The 16,839-nt window shown below is 40.0% G+C and overlaps 2 protein-coding genes and 1 long non-coding RNA gene across 3 annotated transcripts; all 3 read left to right on the forward strand.

The window, feature by feature from the left end:
• Nucleotides 1-88: 88 nt before the first annotated feature.
• Nucleotides 89-7,009, forward strand: LOC134817608 (ADP-ribosylation factor-like protein 16). The gene is made up of 5 exons (XM_063826829.1): nt 89-187; nt 301-415; nt 620-709; nt 5,361-5,534; nt 5,706-7,009. Exons 1-5 carry the CDS (start codon nt 132-134, stop codon nt 5,784-5,786), a joined length of 516 nt encoding a protein of 171 aa, XP_063682899.1. The 5' UTR covers nt 89-131; the 3' UTR covers nt 5,787-7,009.
• A 635-nt stretch (nt 7,010-7,644) lies between these two features.
• On the forward strand, nt 7,645-11,914 carry LOC134816265 (uncharacterized). Its single transcript, XR_010160391.1, has 3 exons — nt 7,645-7,714; nt 11,183-11,276; nt 11,609-11,914. It is a non-coding gene; the product is annotated as an uncharacterized LOC134816265 (long non-coding RNA).
• Nucleotides 11,915-12,012: 98 nt separating this feature from the next.
• On the forward strand, nt 12,013-14,711 carry LOC134816881 (uncharacterized). Its single transcript, XM_063825881.1, has 4 exons — nt 12,013-12,019; nt 12,157-12,498; nt 12,805-13,110; nt 13,757-14,711. Exons 1-4 carry the CDS (start codon nt 12,013-12,015, stop codon nt 14,257-14,259), a joined length of 1,158 nt encoding a protein of 385 aa, XP_063681951.1. The 3' UTR covers nt 14,260-14,711.
• Nucleotides 14,712-16,839: the final 2,128 nt, after the last annotated feature.

The following is a 16,839-nucleotide window of genomic DNA, read 5'->3' on the forward strand; positions in this document are numbered from 1 at the left end:
GTCCCTAACAAATCCCTGCTTTAAAAAATTCCAATTCGTTTGAACAGTTCTAAGATCTCAAAACCCTAAATCTAACCTCTATGTCAACAGTTACTGTAGTTAGAATGTAACCTTAAATAAACGGATCACCAATGGAATGTCTAGTTATTGGATGTTCTGGTGTCGGCAAATCGACTCTGTTAAACAGGTTAGCCAACATTTTATCTACCACCTAATAGCCTATCCACGTGGATCAATTTTTTGATTTTCCTGAAAGTTGTTTGAAACTGACTAAATTTGACTAAACGCCACTTTCTTCAGACTAAGTGCCGAGGATACTCCCTCTACTCCAGTGCTACCAGTCCTTACACCCACTGTTGGAAGTAATGTTAAAGATGTGCCCTTCTCTAAACGGAAATGTATCCGTCTCCGTGAGGTTCGTGTTATTTTAGCTGGTTAGATTTACTTGCTGATAAGTAGAATTGACTCTGGTGAAGTTAACTATTAACTAAGGTTAGACTAAACTGCACGACACTCTAGCCTTGTATTGAGCCACTCTTCCCCTGTAATTTAACCTTTTTGCATGACTATAAACGTTTCCCAACGTGTGCCCCTTGTTTCAATTATAATTAACCTCCAGGTGAGTGGATCTCTGAGACAAACCTGGTCGCAATATTACTCCGACTCAAAAGCTGTGATATTCCTTTTGGATATGACAAATAGAGCACAGGTGAGCCTACCTGATATTTTACGTTCTTGATAAATCCTGTGACACGTTAGAAGCATCTAAATTATTTATCTTAATTATTGAGGGGGGGGGGGGGGGGGGTCCAAGGGGAACTTTGGGGAACTTTGGGAAAGTCCCCCAAGATTTCTAAGGTTCCCCAAAAAAAAGTTCCCCAAAACTCCCCAAAATTCCCCAAAATTATTCAAAATTATTCAAAATTATTCAAAATTTCTCTAATATACATTAATACCCATTAATGTTAACATGTATGTTATTATTAGGTATAATCTTAACTTACTTGTTGATACTTGCAGCATGATAATTGTTTTGGCATAATTATTTTTTTGGGGAACTTTGGGGAATTTTGGGGAACTTTCTGAAGTTCCCCAAAAAAAAGTTCCCCAAAATTCCCCAAAATTATTTGTTTCATTGATAATTTTTTGGGGAACTTTGGGAAAGTCCCCCAGGTTTCCTGAAGTTCCCCAAAAAAAAGTTCCCCAAAACTCCCCAAAGTTCCCCTTGGACCCCCCCCCCCCCTATTGAATATCTGTGGTGGTTGTGAAATTTTACAATTCAACATTAAATTAACACTTTTAAATAAAACCTCGATAACGATATACTGAAACAGTTGGTTGCAGTCCAATCAAAGCCAATGATACATAGAATAGTTGGAGCAAAATCTTGATGTTGAGATTACTTTTTTATTGTATTACAACTCACCTAAACACGATGATACACATTCCCCGATTTCAGCTGAGTACCAGCCAGGTTGAGCTGCTGAAACTGTTGAGTAATCCTGTTATCAATTTCAGCTGAGTACCAGCCAGGTTGAGCTTCTGAATCTGTTGAGTAATCCTGTTATCAATTTCAGCTGAGTACCAGCCAGGTTGAGCTGCTGAATCTGTTGAGTAATCCTGTTATCTATTTCAGCTGAGTACCAGCCAGGTTGAGCTGCTAAAACTGTTGAGTAATCCTGTTATCAATTTCAGCTGAGTACCAGCCAGGTTGAGCTGCTGAAACTGTTGAGTAATCCTGTTATCTATTTCAGCTGAGTACCAGCCAGGTTGAGCTGCTGAAACTGTTGAGTAATCCTGTTATCAATTTCAGCTGAGTACCAGCCAGGTTGAGCTGCTGAAACTGTTGAGTAATCCTGTTATCAATTTCAGCTGAGTACCAGCCAGGTTGAGCTGCTGAAACTGTTGAGTAATCCTGTTATCAATTTCAGCTGAGTACCAGCCAGGTTGAGCTGCTGAAACTGTTGAGTAATCATGTTATCTATTTCAGCTGAGTACCAGCCAGGTTGAGCTGCTGAAACTGTTGAGTAATCCTGTTATCTATTTCAGCTGAGTACCAGCCAGGTTGAGCTGCTGAAACTGTTGAGTAATCCTGTTATCTATTTCAGCTGAGTACCAGCCAGGTTGAGCTGCTGAAACTGTTGAGTAATCCTGTTATCAATTTCAGCTGAGTACCAGTCAGGTTGAGCTGCTGAAACTGTTGAGTAATCATGTTATCTATTTCAGCTGAGTACCAGCCAGGTTGAGCTGCTGAAACTGTTGAGTAATCCTGTTATCTATTTCAGCTGAGTACCAGCCAGGTTGAGCTGCTGAAACTGTTGAGTAATCCTGTTATCTATTTCAGCTGAGTACCAGCCAGGTTGAGCTGCTGAAACTGTTGAGTAATCCTGTTATCTATTTCAGCTGAGTACCAGCCAGGTTGAGCTGCTGAAACTGTTGAGTAATCCTGTTATCTATTTCAGCTGAGTACCAGCCAGGTTGAGCTGCTGAAACTGTTGAGTAATCCTGTTATCTATTTCAGCTGAGTACCAGCCAGGTTGAGCTGCTGAAACTGTTGAGTAATCCTGTTATCTATTTCAGCTGAGTACCAGCCAGGTTGAGCTGCTGAGTGCTGAAACTGTTGAGTAATCCTGTTATCAATTTCAGCTGAGTACCAGCCAGGTTGAGCTGCTGAAACTGTTGAGTAATCCTGTTATCTATTTCAGCTGAGTACCAGCCAGGTTGAGCTGCTAAAACTGTTGAGTAATCCTGTTATCAATTTCAGCTGAGTACCAGCCAGGTTGAGCTGCTGAAACTGTTGAGTAATCCTGTTATCTATTTCAGCTGAGTATCACCCAGGTTGAGCTGCTGAAACTGTTGAGTAATCCTGTTATCAATTTCAGCTGAGTACCAGCCAGGTTGAGCTGCTGAAACTGTTGAGTAATCCTGTTATCAATTTCAGCTGAGTACCAGCCAGGTTGAGCTGCTGAAACTGTTGAGTAATCCTGTTATCAATTTCAGCTGAGTACCAGCCAGGTTGAGCTGCTGAAACTGTTGAGTAATCCTGTTATCAATTTCAGCTGAGTACCAGCCAGGTTGAGCTGGTGAAACTGTTGAGTAATCCTGTTATCAATTTCAGCTGAGTACCAGCCAGGTTGAGCTGCTGAAACTGTTGAGTAATCCTGTTATCAATTTCAGCTGAGTACCAGCCAGGTTGAGCTGCTGAAACTGTTGAGTAATCCTGTTATCAATTTCAGCTGAGTACCAGCCAGGTTGAGCTGCTGAAACTGTTGAGTAATCCTGTTATCAATTTCAGCTGAGTACCAGCCAGGTTGAGCTGCTGAAACTGTTGAGTAATCCTGTTATCAATTTCAGCTGAGTACCAGCCAGGTTGAGCTGCTGAAACTGTTGAGTAATCCTGTTATCAATTTCAGCTGAGTACCAGCCAGGTTGAGCTGCTGAAACTGTTGAGTAATCCTGTTATCAATTTCAGCTGAGTACCAGCCAGGTTGAGCTGCTGAAACTGTTGAGTAATCCTGTTATCAATTTCAGCTGAGTACCAGCCAGGTTGAGCTGCTGAAACTGTTGAGTAATCCTGTTATCAATTTCAGCTGAGTACCAGCCAGGTTGAGCTGCTGAAACTGTTGAGTAATCCTGTTATCAATTTCAGCTGAGTACCAGCCAGGTTGAGCTGCTGAAACTGTTGAGTAATCCTGTTATCAATTTCAGCTGAGTACCAGCCAGGTTGAGCTGCTGAAACTGTTGAGTAATCCTGTTATCAATTTCAGCTGAGTACCAGCCAGGTTGAGCTGCTGAAACTGTTGAGTAATCCTGTTATCAATTTCAGCTGAGTACCAGCCAGGTTGAGCTGCTGAAACTGTTGAGTAATCCTGTTATCAATTTCAGCTGAGTACCAGCCAGGTTGAGCTGCTGAAACTGTTGAGTAATCCTGTTATCAATTTCAGCTGAGTACCAGCCAGGTTGAGCTGCTGAAACTGTTGAGTAATCCTGTTATCAATTTCAGCTGAGTACCAGCCAGGTTGAGCTGCTGAAACTGTTGAGTAATCCTGTTATCAATTTCAGCTGAGTACCAGCCAGGTTGAGCTGCTGAAACTGTTGAGTAATCCTGTTATCAATTTCAGCTGAGTACCAGCCAGGTTGAGCTGCTGAAACTGTTGAGTAATCCTGTTATCAATTTCAGCTGAGTACCAGCCAGGTTGAGCTGCTGAAACTGTTGAGTAATCCTGTTATCAATTTCAGCTGAGTACCAGCCAGGTTGAGCTGCTGAAACTGTTGAGTAATCCTGTTATCAATTTCAGCTGAGTACCAGCCAGGTTGAGCTGCTGAAACTGTTGAGTAATCCTGTTATCAATTTCAGCTGAGTACCAGCCAGGTTGAGCTGCTGACACTGTTGAGTAATCCTGTTATCAATTTCAGCTGAGTACCAGCCAGGTTGAGCTGCTGAAACTGTTGAGTAATCATGTTATCAATTTCAGCTGAGTACCAGCCAGGTTGAGCTGCTGAAACTGTTGAGTAATCATGTTATCAATTTCAGCTGAGTACCAGCCAGGTTGAGCTGCTGAAACTGTTGAGTAATCCTGTTATCAATTTCAGCTGAGTACCAGCCAGGTTGAGCTGCTGAAACTGTTGAGTAATCCTGTTATCAATTTCAGCTGAGTACCAGCCAGGTTGAGCTGCTGAAACTGTTGAGTAATCCTGTTATCAATTTCAGCTGAGTACCAGCCAGGTTGAGCTGCTGACACTGTTGAGTAATCCTGTTATCAATTTCAGCTGAGTACCAGCCAGGTTGAGCTGCTGAAACTGTTGAGTAATCCTGTTATCTATTTCAGCTGAGTACCAGCCAGGTTGAGCTTCTGAAACTGTTGAGTAATCCTGTTATCAATTTCAGCTGAGTACCAGCCAGGTTGAGCTGCTGAAACTGTTGAGTAATCCTGTTATCAATTTCAGCTGAGTACCAGCCAGGTTGAGCTGCTGAAACTGTTGAGTAATCCTGTTATCAATTTCAGCTGAGTACCAGCCAGGTTGAGCTGCTGAAACTGTTGAGTAATCCTGTTATCAATTTCAGCTGAGTACCAGCCAGGTTGAGCTGCTGAAACTGTTGAGTAATCCTGTTATCAATTTCAGCTGAGTACCAGCCAGGTTGAGCTGCTAAAACTGTTGAGTAATCCTGTTATCAATTTCAGCTGAGTACCAGCCAGGTTGAGTTGCTGAAACTGTTGAGTAATCCTGTTATCAATTTCAGCTGAGTACCAGCCAGGTTGAGCTGCTGAAACTGTTGAGTAATCCTGTTATCAATTTCAGCTGAGTACCAGCCAGGTTGAGCTGCTGAAACTGTTGAGTAATCCTGTTATCAATTTCAGCTGAGTACCAGCCAGGTTGAGCTGCTAAAACTGTTGAGTAATCCTGTTATCAAGGATATTCCAGTTCTCCTGCTACTCAACAAGAATTGCTCCCCTGTTGCTCTAGACATCACTCTCGTCTATAACATCTTCAATATTGATGCCATTCTTAAATACTCGTCTGCCGCTGTAAAGGTTTGAGAAGTGCTTTTACTTTTGTTTGTGCTCATGAAGAAATTATTATTTGCAGATTGAGGCGAATGTTCACTTTTACACATCCGCTCAAAAATAATTCAGGCATGCTCATGCTTAACTAATTTATTGTAGACTCTTCTAGATATCCATTGTAAATACTTCATTTGTCAGGTGTTGGAAGCGGACCTGTCCGAGCAAAGTAGCATTGAGAGTATCCAGTCGTGGATCCGAGAGAAGTACAGCATCAAATGATATCTTCAAGTGACTCCCACCCCTGAAGGAAGAGGTGTTAGCAATATACACTGGCATCAGACTTACTTCAGTCATGTTACATTTAGAGCTTGAAACGAGGAACAAACATTCCATGGTACCTTGATTGGATGAGGTCCAAGAACCAATAATGCTGTTTGTTTATATATCATGACGATAGAATGACGATATGATGACGATGTCATGACGATTTTATAGCTATGAACTTTTCAACAAACACCAATGATTATGAATTAGGAAATATAACCCTCGTGTTTTAACTTTAATGAGAAAACTATGTTACCGAGTACCGGCTTGAACTCACGCTCAAATACCTTACCTCATCGAATTAGAATTCAGCTGTAGCGTGTGAGATGTGTACATTAATGATAACTCGTGTTAATCTTCGTTACTTTGGCCATGTGTCAAACTTACTGCTATTTCATTTTCACCTCTGTCAATTGTCTCGGGAAAAACGGGAAATTTCCTGATTTCAATCTGTTTTGGGAACTGCATGATGGATCGATTGAGATAAACCTTTAGATTAGCTTATAAAAATGTTGTGTAACGAAACACATTTAAACTATTTTTATAATATTTGTATTATGACTTCATAATTAATAAATGAGGAGATTTTCCGGGTGTTTTCTTTAGCTCCTTTTCAAATTCTACTTCCTTTAACGGTGATTTACTGCGTTAAACTTATAAAGGTATGTGTTAAGTTTGTACCTCATATATCTGCTGTACATTCCTATTTGGGTGTTTGACAGTGTTTTGCTGTAACTACTCGTGTAGACTGTCAGTTGCTACACCACCTGTAATGTGTTGGTATTTGTTTCGTTACGATTGATAATGTAACAGATTAGGTAGCTCTTAAAGGGCGTTAGTCAAAATGTAGGGCCACTTTACTTTCGCTTTTGTGTTTAGTTAAGTGTAACTGAGTTTGTGAATGAGCACGAGATGGGCATTTTTATTTCATAATACTGTTGAATTTGTTGTAATCCGACTATTTTCGTGCTTCAGAAATGTTTGACAATTCAGTATTCGCCGGTCAGGAAATATGCATAATTATGTTTTGCCCTACATATTAACGGGAGTAGTTTGATTGAAAATCCCCATTCTTTTACTATTTTTTATTGAATTGAACCATTTCATAAATTTGATTGTTAATTTGTAATTCATCCATTTGTCAATTGTCGTTAAACTGCTTTGTTTAAAATTTAGAATATAGCTTGTTTAATTTGGTATTCTTCTGTCTTCAGAAGTAGTATGACGTTTGAAATTTGAATGATATACCCTGCAATATAGGGATATACTAATCCTACTCCGCCTAAATCAGTGTAAATGAGCCCAAAAAGTTAATCATATAAAAATGCATATATAATAATGTGAGTGTCCCTTAAGAGTAATAATAAGTGTTAATTTTCAAGTTTGGATTTCAAAATTCAAGTATACGAAGAGTTGCTTAAAAGTCACGAGTAAAAACATTTGGGCTTGTTCATTGTTGCTCGAGTGGAAAGCTCCTTTCACACGAAGCACGACTCTGAGCCAGCGGACAGTGCTAAACAGAAACTTAAAAAGTAGGGCGTACATAGTATAGCCCGATTAGTGAGGAGCTTTATCAAGATCAGATAATTAAATCTCTGAGAGAAAGTCTAACTCAAAGTTAATGACCAAGGCCTTAGGCTTAAGCTGTAGCCCTGTATCTAGGCCTGTAGTCCTCCCCCCGGCCCCAAGGCCTAGTCCCACATTTTGAGAGATGGAGAGTGAACGATCTCAAAAATTAATTGAATTAGATCTTGGTAATGTCTCACACGTCAGTTTTAAGTTTCGTAGATTTCTTTAAATCTCGAACAAGCACAGGTACTGAAAGCATTAGCAACGAATGACAAATGAGGGAGAATGGTGTGTTTCTGATATCATGCATAACGGTAAGTCTGTAAATTGGCCATAATCATATATCAGGCATCCGCTATCAGACTTTAAATTTTATTCATGGTCGGATCGTAACTCGTACCACTACCACTTAATTGCAGACGATGGCAGCTCGGCGCGGCACAGTAGCGCTTACCTGAGGACCCCAGGCTATTATGTTCATTAACATAATAAAGATTTGGCGGAATGACAGGCTGAGCGCGGCCCAGTAAAGTAGCGCATCTCGCCGATCTAGCCAGGAGTGTATAACGCATCGCGCTACAACACTACCAGTGGCAGTACCACTAGTAGTAGTACTACTAGTGGCGTAACGACAACGTTGCCTGCCCCATGTTATGTGAATCATGTGCGTTTGGTGTTGTGGGCCCGCTGCGCACAATTAGGCCTAGGGGTCGTTCACATATTGATATTACGTAATCAGCCGAGGGGGGAGGGGGGTTTCCAAATGCTTACGGTTGATTACGGGGGGGGGGGGTTTCGGTCGTTGATTACTTAATCAAAATTTTCTTTTTTACCCTCTAGAATAATAAAAATTTGACAATATTTTAATTCAAATTCCACTCACTCTCAGTCTCAATTTCATTCTGATAGTGATAAAATTTAGAAATTGATCGAATATCCGGCTATAATAGTAAGTTAAAGTAGTTTAGAAGGTGCTTGGCCGGATATCATAACAATGATTTCGGCTCATCATGATAGCATGATCAGGGTAGTATGTTGTAGGTTTACAACCTACCAGGACGCGCGCCGAGTTGGACTCGTCGACGGTCCTAAATATATGGAACAGATATTTTACGAGTATCACCCGTTAAGGTAGCATGAAACGTAGAGAAAAGTGTTTTCTAGGACAAAATTCAAGGGGGGGGGGGGGGGTCAGGCCATAATTACGTAATATTGCTGTCAGGAGGGGGGGAGGTTGGGTCTTGATTACGGTTGATTACGGAAGGGGGGAGGGGGGTAAAAATTGCTAAAATATTGATTACGTAATACTAATATGTGAACGACCCCTTAGTGCGCGGCCTATATTCCATATTCAATATTGTTGATTCACGATGTCAACCCATCGAGATCGTTGCTCTGCGAAGCAAAGCGACGATGCGGCCAGGTAGCGCAGTTGGTTAGCCAGCTTTGCAATCGCGAGGTTGCGGGTTCAAATCCCACTGCCTGCCTGGTCCGAGCGTACTAAATCACTCTACAGTCGATCTTCGAGATTGTTCTAAAAGGGCCCCCGACAGTTGAAACCAACTTCAATCGATGTATTTTCGGACGCTGATTCCGAATCACCCCCCATGACATAGGGTTAAAATGCTCCCCTGACGAGATATAGGCGAAAAACTGTCTCGATCACGTGATATGACCGTATAAGGAAGTTAGTCTAATTTCTCGTTAGGGTTAGGGTTTCAGCATATGCTTTTGTTAAGGATTGGGTTAGGGTTAGGGTTGGGATCAGATAAGAGGGTTAGGGTTTCGAATAGTCGTTCAGGACCAGCTAGAGAACGGGTTGAAAAAGTCACGTGACAGTCGAGTGTAGAGTGATTAATTATCATCCTGCCTGGTCGTGGGGTGAGTGTCGTTGACATTCAGCTAAGGATCGTGAGTGGTCTATGCAGCCCCCCGGTCTACTCAGCCGAATACTCGAGAAATCGGGTGTGAGGGTTAAATGAGGAGCTGCACATTGCAGCAAAGTCTCGGGCGAAGAAAGTATGGTACACACTACCTTAACCGTCACTGGCGAAAAACAAATCCTTCGGCTTCCTGTAATTGGCTGGTTGCACTTGTGTAATACAATATGGCTGTTGGAATACTCCGAAGTAAAATAAGTGTCTAGATTAAAAAAAGCAAACATGCGAAGCAAGAATGCGAAGTAAGTTCACAATCACATATAGCCATGTGTATACCATGTATAGCCATGTGTATACGCGTACTATACTGCGTGACGCGCTTGCAGCTTGTTTCACAAGTAGAATTTGCCGCCTTCGGAGGTCGCGCGCTACTGCAAGCGAGAGGGCTGGTTAAAGCAACGAAGCTTACCTGGGGACCTCAGGCTATTATGTCCATAAACATAGAATGACAGGCTGATCGCAGCCCAGTAAAACGAAGCAATAATGCTAATGTGCGCGTCGAAGCGGCAAAGTCCTCCAATGTCAATCCTTCGCATCTCGCTTATCTGCAAGTGCATACGTGGTTACGCGGCCCAGTTGTGCATTGCGCGCTACAAATTGTACAATCAATATTGTTGATTGACGATGTCAACCCTTCCAGATCGTTGCTCTGCGAAGCTTCGACGGAAGCAAGAATGCTAGTTTGCGCGGTGCGTCGAAGCGGAAAAGTCCAACAATGAACAATATTGACATTGTCACTATTGTGGCTTGAAATGAGGATCGCGACGCGAGACAAATGAAATGTTAATGACCATATTACTCAATTAGGAAGTTCAAAGTTGGTCTAATTTCTCGATTAGGTCAAGGTTCAGGATTTTTTCAGTTTGGGATTTGGCCTGGTAAGGATTAGGGTTGGGGTCAAATTCTGATTATGATAATACTAATAGTATGTAGGGTAAGGCATAGGGTTTCGAACTGCTAAATCACTCCACAGTCGATCTTCGAGATTGTTTTAAAAGGACCCCGGGACCCCCGACAGTTGAAACCACCTTGAATCGCGGATGCATTTTCGGACGCTGATTCCGAATCACCCCCTGCATGACAATGACATAGGGTTAAAATGCTCCCTGGCGAGATATTGGCGAAAAACTGTCTCGATCACGTAATATGGGCTTTTACTAATTCGCTCGCCCAAAAATTTCACGTGACTTTGGTTTTTATGGTTTTGCAGCCGTACAAAACGGTTTTACATAAACCCTAATCCCAACCCTAACCCTAACCATAACCCCGAAGCTTACCATAACCCTTACCACAACCCTAACCCTAACCCGGGCCCTAAACAATCGAATTCGTATTTTACTAGCCTGTCACGTGACCAAAACGGTTTTTTGCCTATAACTCTCCAGGGAAGCATTTTAACCCTACGTCATGGGGGGTGATTCGGAATCAGCGTCCAAAAATACACCGATCTAGATCACCTTCATGCCCAAAGGGCCTTTTCACAAGAATTTTCTTAAAATTTGGGCGAGCGATTTAGTAGGAGCGCGTAATATGACCGTATAACGAAGTTAGTCTAATTTCTCGTTATCGTTAGGGTTTCAACATATGCTTTTGTTGAGGATTGGGTTAGGGTTGGGATCAGATTAGAGGGTTAGGGTAGGCGGGTAATTCGAATAGTCGTTCAGCCTCAGGGCCAGCTAGAGAACGGGTTGAAAAAGTTATGTGACAGTCGAGTGTAGAGTGAATAATCATCATCCGTTTCGATTAATAGCTATTCAGGGCCACCAAGAGAACGGGTTGGAATTAAAAGTCACGTGACAGTCGAGTGAAGAGTAAATAATCATAATCCGTTAACTTCTTCAGATATTCGTCTGCTATGTTACGAATCAGAATCAGGTCGAGGGATTCGATCCTGGCGATGTTATTAATGCACCGATCCTGAATCCGTCTGAGATTGGTTTGTATTTTTAATCTGTAAGCTGTATAAGTGTAATTAACCCTGTAATGTTTTTAAAATTAACCCAATTCACGTAATGATTTTTGGTCGAGAGAAATAATATCAGCCATCAATTCGACCATATTAGAAATTAATTTTAGGTATAATACAGTTAATAGTAATACTGGGCCGCCCAGTGTGCAGTTTTGGAATGAACATGATAATAAAGGTCCTTGAGAGTTGGAACTATATATAAATTAATCAAATTAAGAAGTTATAGAAGTCAAGCTATATATGTTTTATAATATAACTCAATAAAGTTTCATAACTATTGTAACTTGTTTTTCTCTCAGAAGTAACTGCTGTGAACAAAGAACAGCTTGCTTTCACACAAGCAACGTTATCGTGCATCGTCACTGGATTGGCGGAGTCATTAGATAGCGTAATATGGTATATTGAGGGCGATTATACGCCCATAATATCTGGTCAGGATGATTACATTATAGACAAGGGTGTCCTCGAAAACAATTCACAAACAACCACGCTGACGGTCGGAAGTTCTCAAAATAACCAAGATTCTATCTACACCTGTTGGATCACATCTTCAAATGATCCTATTAAGGGTATCGTTGTAAACACCGCTGTCGTTAATTTGAAAGTTTTCAGTAAGTACAATCTTCAACTGTGATTGATACAAATTATGCATGCATACCTAGAATTAAGAACACAAGGGGTACTGGGTAGATCTTCTTCAGACATGAAGCGTATATAAGTAGGAGCTATTAAATATCAGTTAGAACAAATTAATTAGAACAAATACATAATTTTTGATTTTGATAAGAAACCAACTGCAAAATAACCTGGACTATACCTACCAGTAACTTGAGCAACGTAATTTCAGCTATCCGGCCAGATCCTGTAAGTAAAAGGGTCACCACAGCTGTGGACCAAACCTTAACTTGCATTATAGAAGGGCTAGACTCAAACTACCCTGTCTGGGTGACTTGGACAGATGCAGAAGGAGAAATAATATCCACCCAAGATTACCCCAACTATGAGATAACCCAGGAGAGAGTCTATGTTAACGGTTCCCAGTCATCATTACTCACCATTAGGCAGTACAAGCTTCAGAGTTTTGCTGGCTCTTCGTCTTTTAAATTCGGATGTTCAGCAGAGTCAACTCAATATCAAGGATCACCTCCATCTAACCCTATAAGCGTGCATGCTGAAGTTCTGAAGTTAGGTTGGTCATTTTTAGCTTAATTGATTTTTAAATTGAAGGGGCTGATTAATGTTTTTTGGATCCTTGTAATTTGTACAATTTGCGTCACAGTATGTTCTCATTTTAATTCTCTTTAAATACATCTACCAGTTACATCAGTATGTTCTCATTTTAATTCTCTTCAAATACATCTACCAGTTAACTTACATGTTTCTAAGTTTACTGGTTACATTGATTTTATTTCGGTTTCTAACAAATAGTGCTAATACTAGTTTGATGCATGATAAAAAGTTACTACTAAACTTATCGATGATTTCAAAATTCCAGAGGTTATAACCTTGAACGCGAAATCACTGACTGGTACAGAAACAAAATTAACATGTGAAATACTTGGTTTGACGAGGAAATTAGAGTCCTTGAGATGGACGACCTCTAGAGGTGCTGACATTACAAATAATGTCCTCGGATACTCTACTGATGCACCGGGGTACTTCAACGGTACCAGTCAAACAACAACTCTTAAAATTGCCGCAGAACAGAATGATGGGAGTACCAGTTATAATTGCGTCGTAGCATCTTATGAGCATGGCGTCAAGGAACTCAGCACAGCGGTCATATTCAAAAACAACATAGGTTTGAACTTGGAAGACTTTGCTGCAGTTTTTTGTTTTGTGTACAATTTAGAAGTTTAAGTGGTGGCAGTATCAGCAAGCTTCGTTACTCTTAAAAGTAAAACTAATTAATCAATGAATTGGCGATTCTTGTTCATGTAGTTGTTCGCCACTATCGTCGAAAACGCTATTTTTAAATTTACCAATATCCTCAAACTTCACTGAACGTGTCCATACAAATTTATTTAATACTAGTAGTTGGCCTTCAAATTGATCCAATTGAAATAAGGCATTTTAGACAAATAACATTGCATCGCAGTATTATCTGTATCTGTATAAGAGTTAAAAAATAATAGTTGATTTGCCGCACGTTGCATATCCCTTTTGTGCACAAAAAAGGTAATAATTTTTGTCTGTAAAAATAATGGCATAAAAATAGAAATGTTTGTTTAGGTTTTTGTTGAACTTCTGAAATACCGTCAGCATCTTATTTTAACTATTAGCTGTTATTTATTTAACGGAATTTATTGGGTGAGAATATCGTTAGAAGTAAAGTAAAATTTAAAATAGTAGACTGAAATAAATATTCCCGTCAGAATGATCAATTTATTTTCAATTAACAATAAATAACCCATTAGTGAATATAATTCACAAACTGACAACTGCAGGGTGGACAGCAGTAACACGTGACGAGCTAATACCCTTCCCACTTGAATCTACTTCACTGGAGATAAGGACTGATAGTCGGCTGGGAAGTGGTGATACAGTGGCGGTGTTTTTCTACGAGGGTACCTCATTAACCTCATCAGGAGGAGTCTATATCTCCTTCTCATCTACCCCCCGGTACTTGATCTACTACTGCACCAGTTCCTACACTGATTTCCCAGTTACTCTGCCCTCCACTACTGACAAGATATGGAGGATTACCCTGACACGCAGTTCAGGTGTCAGAGTTACTATACACTGTAATAACGAGGAAGTAGCTAACGTGCTGCTATCAGACACCTCGTGTGATGACAGTATGAGATACTTCTGGAACAGAGAGACGGCGTATATAATGTTTAGTGGTTCCGACACAGCCTCAGATTACTATAGAGAGGCTAAATATTCCAGTAACCAGATATATTGTACGTGGCCTGGTATAGTAACTAGTGTAAAGTATAGTAACTAGTGTAAAGTATAGTAACTAGTATACAGTATTTGACCAAAACCCATAATCATGCACGGTTACGAATTGTAATAAAGCTTATTGAATGGGAAAAGCGAGCGACCGATTTCATTCTCGGTATCAATATGCATTTTCGAACGGCTATTCAGATTAATATCATTTCCTTTTGTTTGGAAAAGAGAAACACTGGCAGCGGTCCACTCTACCCATGATTATGGGTTTTGGTCAAATATCATCTCTTTTTGATTATAATGTTAGGATAATTTACAAAGTCGAAATGTTAACTCATAACTTCATTAATATTAATATTAATAAGGAAGTAATTTAAACGATTAAGACTAATTAATCTATAAATTGTCGATTCATTTCATTCTATGCATCGGCATGAATTAAACAGGAATTAAACAGGAATGTGTTTTTCTTGCCAATGATACGACACTCTAGCACTCCAATTATGAATAAGGGATCAGTAAACATATTATTGCATTTTTGTCTTTGCAGTAGTTACAATATCCGTGAGTTCACCAAAAGTAAAAGTAGCTGAAACTGCGACACTCACCTGCCGGGTGACAGGGTCAAGTTCTGGGGGGACAATTAAATGGTTCAAAAGATCAGAGGAGATGCACGATGATGGTGAAAAATATACCTTCGTAATGACGAAACTAGAAGATCAGGATTCGGGGGATATTTTCATTTCTCAGTTGGAAATTTCTAAATTTGGTCTTGCGGAGGATATGGGGTTATACAAGTGTGGCTACTTAGAGCACTTTTCAAGTTCGATATCTCTAGATTTGTTAGGTGAGTACTGACACTATCGTCGAAAACGCTATTTTAAAATTTACCAATATCCTCAAACTTCACTGAACGTGTCCATACAAATTTATTTAATACTAGTAGTTGGCCTTCAAATTGATCCAATTGAAATAAGGCATTTTAGACAAATAACATTGCATCGCAGTATTATCTGTATCTGTATAAGAGTTAAAAAATAATAGTTGATTTGCCGCACGTTCCATATCCCTTTAGTGCACAAAAAAGGTAATAATTTTTGTCTGTAATAATAATGGCATAAAATTGAAATGTTTGTTTAGGTTTTTGTTGAACTTCTGAAATACCTTCAGCATCTTATTTTAACTATTAGCTGTTATTTAACGGAATTTATTGGGTAAGAATATCGTTAGAAGTAAAGTAAAATTTAAAATAGTAGACTGAAATAAATATTCCCGTCAGAATGATCAATTTATTTTCAAATTACAATAAATAACCCATTAGTGAATATAATTCACAAACTCACAACTGCAGGGTGGACAGCAGTAACAGTACAAGAGGAGCGAATACCCTTCCCATTTGAATCTACTTCACTGGAGATAAGGACTGATAGTCGGCTGGGAAGTGGTGATACAGTGGCGTTGTTTTTCTACGATACCTCAAAAACCTCATCAGGAGGAGTCTATATTGGCTTCACATCTACCCCCTGGTACCAGCTCTTGCACTGCCGTTACTCCAATGATTTCCCAGTTACTCTGCCCTCCACTACTTACAAGATATTGAGGATTACCCTGACACGCAGTTCAGGTGTCAGATTTATTATACACTGTAATAACGAGGAAGTACTTAACGTGCTGCTATCAGACACCTCGTGTGATGACGGTAGGTGGGGAGACTACTGGAACAGAGAGACGGCGTATATAAGATTTAATAAAGACACAGCCTCAGATTACTATAGAGAGGCTAAAACAGGTTATTAACATCAATCATTTTAGATTACAGTAACCAGATATATTGTACGTGGCCTGGTATAGTAACTAGTGTCTAGTATACAGTATAATAACTCGTATACACTGTAGTAACTAGTGTAAAGTATAGTAACTAGTGTACACTATAGTAACTAGTGTACAGTGTAATAACTAGTATACAGTATTTGATCCAGAACAAAAGGAAGTGAATATTAATTTGAATAACCGTCCGCAAATGCAAATTGATACCGAGAATGAAATCGGTCGCTCGCTTTTACCATTCAATTTCATTCACGGCTTACGAACTGTAATAAAGCTTATTGATTGGGAATATAATATCGGCAGTAACTCTGTACAGGTGATAAATCAAATATTCTTCAGATATGTGTGACGTTGGTACAGTTAGAGATGGCGCCCAATGCAGGAAATGTGACCCTGGGTTCGAGCCAGACCCTCCTCAATCTGCGTGTGGTTAGTTATAACCTTGTTCGTGTAGTTGTTCTATGAAATTGAACATGTAGTTGTTCTATGAAATTGAACGTGACATAATTTGCTAGAAATAAGAAAAATATCGTATTACCACGCACTGTTAAAATGTTAAGATCTTTGTTTGTTCAACCTGAGGATATCATGGTTCTAGTACGACCCGACATCAAAAAACCTGAATCATGCACTACATCAGCAGAGTGCTTACGAGAAGAAGCAACAGCAGCTCATGATATGCTATGAGAATAAAGCAGCAGCCCAGCTAAAAATAAATCCAAAAGCTTTCTACAGCTATATGAACTCCAAGCGCAAGATTAGGGCTGCAATATCTGGAATCAGAGATGCTAGTGGGGATGAACTC

The sequence above is a fragment of the Bolinopsis microptera genome, chromosome 6 (genome assembly GCF_026151205.1).
Source record: "Bolinopsis microptera isolate Bmic1 chromosome 6, MBARI_Bmic_1.0, whole genome shotgun sequence".
Lineage (NCBI taxonomy): Eukaryota > Metazoa > Ctenophora > Tentaculata > Lobata > Bolinopsidae > Bolinopsis > Bolinopsis microptera.

What these genes read in the sequence shown, in the direction of transcription:
- LOC134816881 (XM_063825881.1), top strand. An exon ending in TGCTGAAGTTCTGAAGTTAG is followed by an intron (nt 12,499 to 12,804) that starts GTTGGTCATTTT and finishes TCAAAATTCCAG; the next exon opens with AGGTTATAACCTTGAACGCG. An exon ending in CATATTCAAAAACAACATAG is followed by an intron (nt 13,111 to 13,756) that starts GTTTGAACTTGG and finishes TGACAACTGCAG; the next exon opens with GGTGGACAGCAGTAACACGT.
- LOC134817608 (XM_063826829.1), top strand. Translation starts at nt 132, where the DNA reads ATGGAATGTCTAGTTATTGGATGTTCTGGTGTCGGCAAATCGACTCTG. An exon ending in AATGTATCCGTCTCCGTGAG is followed by an intron (nt 416 to 619) that starts GTTCGTGTTATT and finishes ATTAACCTCCAG; the next exon opens with GTGAGTGGATCTCTGAGACA. An exon ending in ACTCGTCTGCCGCTGTAAAG is followed by an intron (nt 5,535 to 5,705) that starts GTTTGAGAAGTG and finishes TTCATTTGTCAG; the next exon opens with GTGTTGGAAGCGGACCTGTC.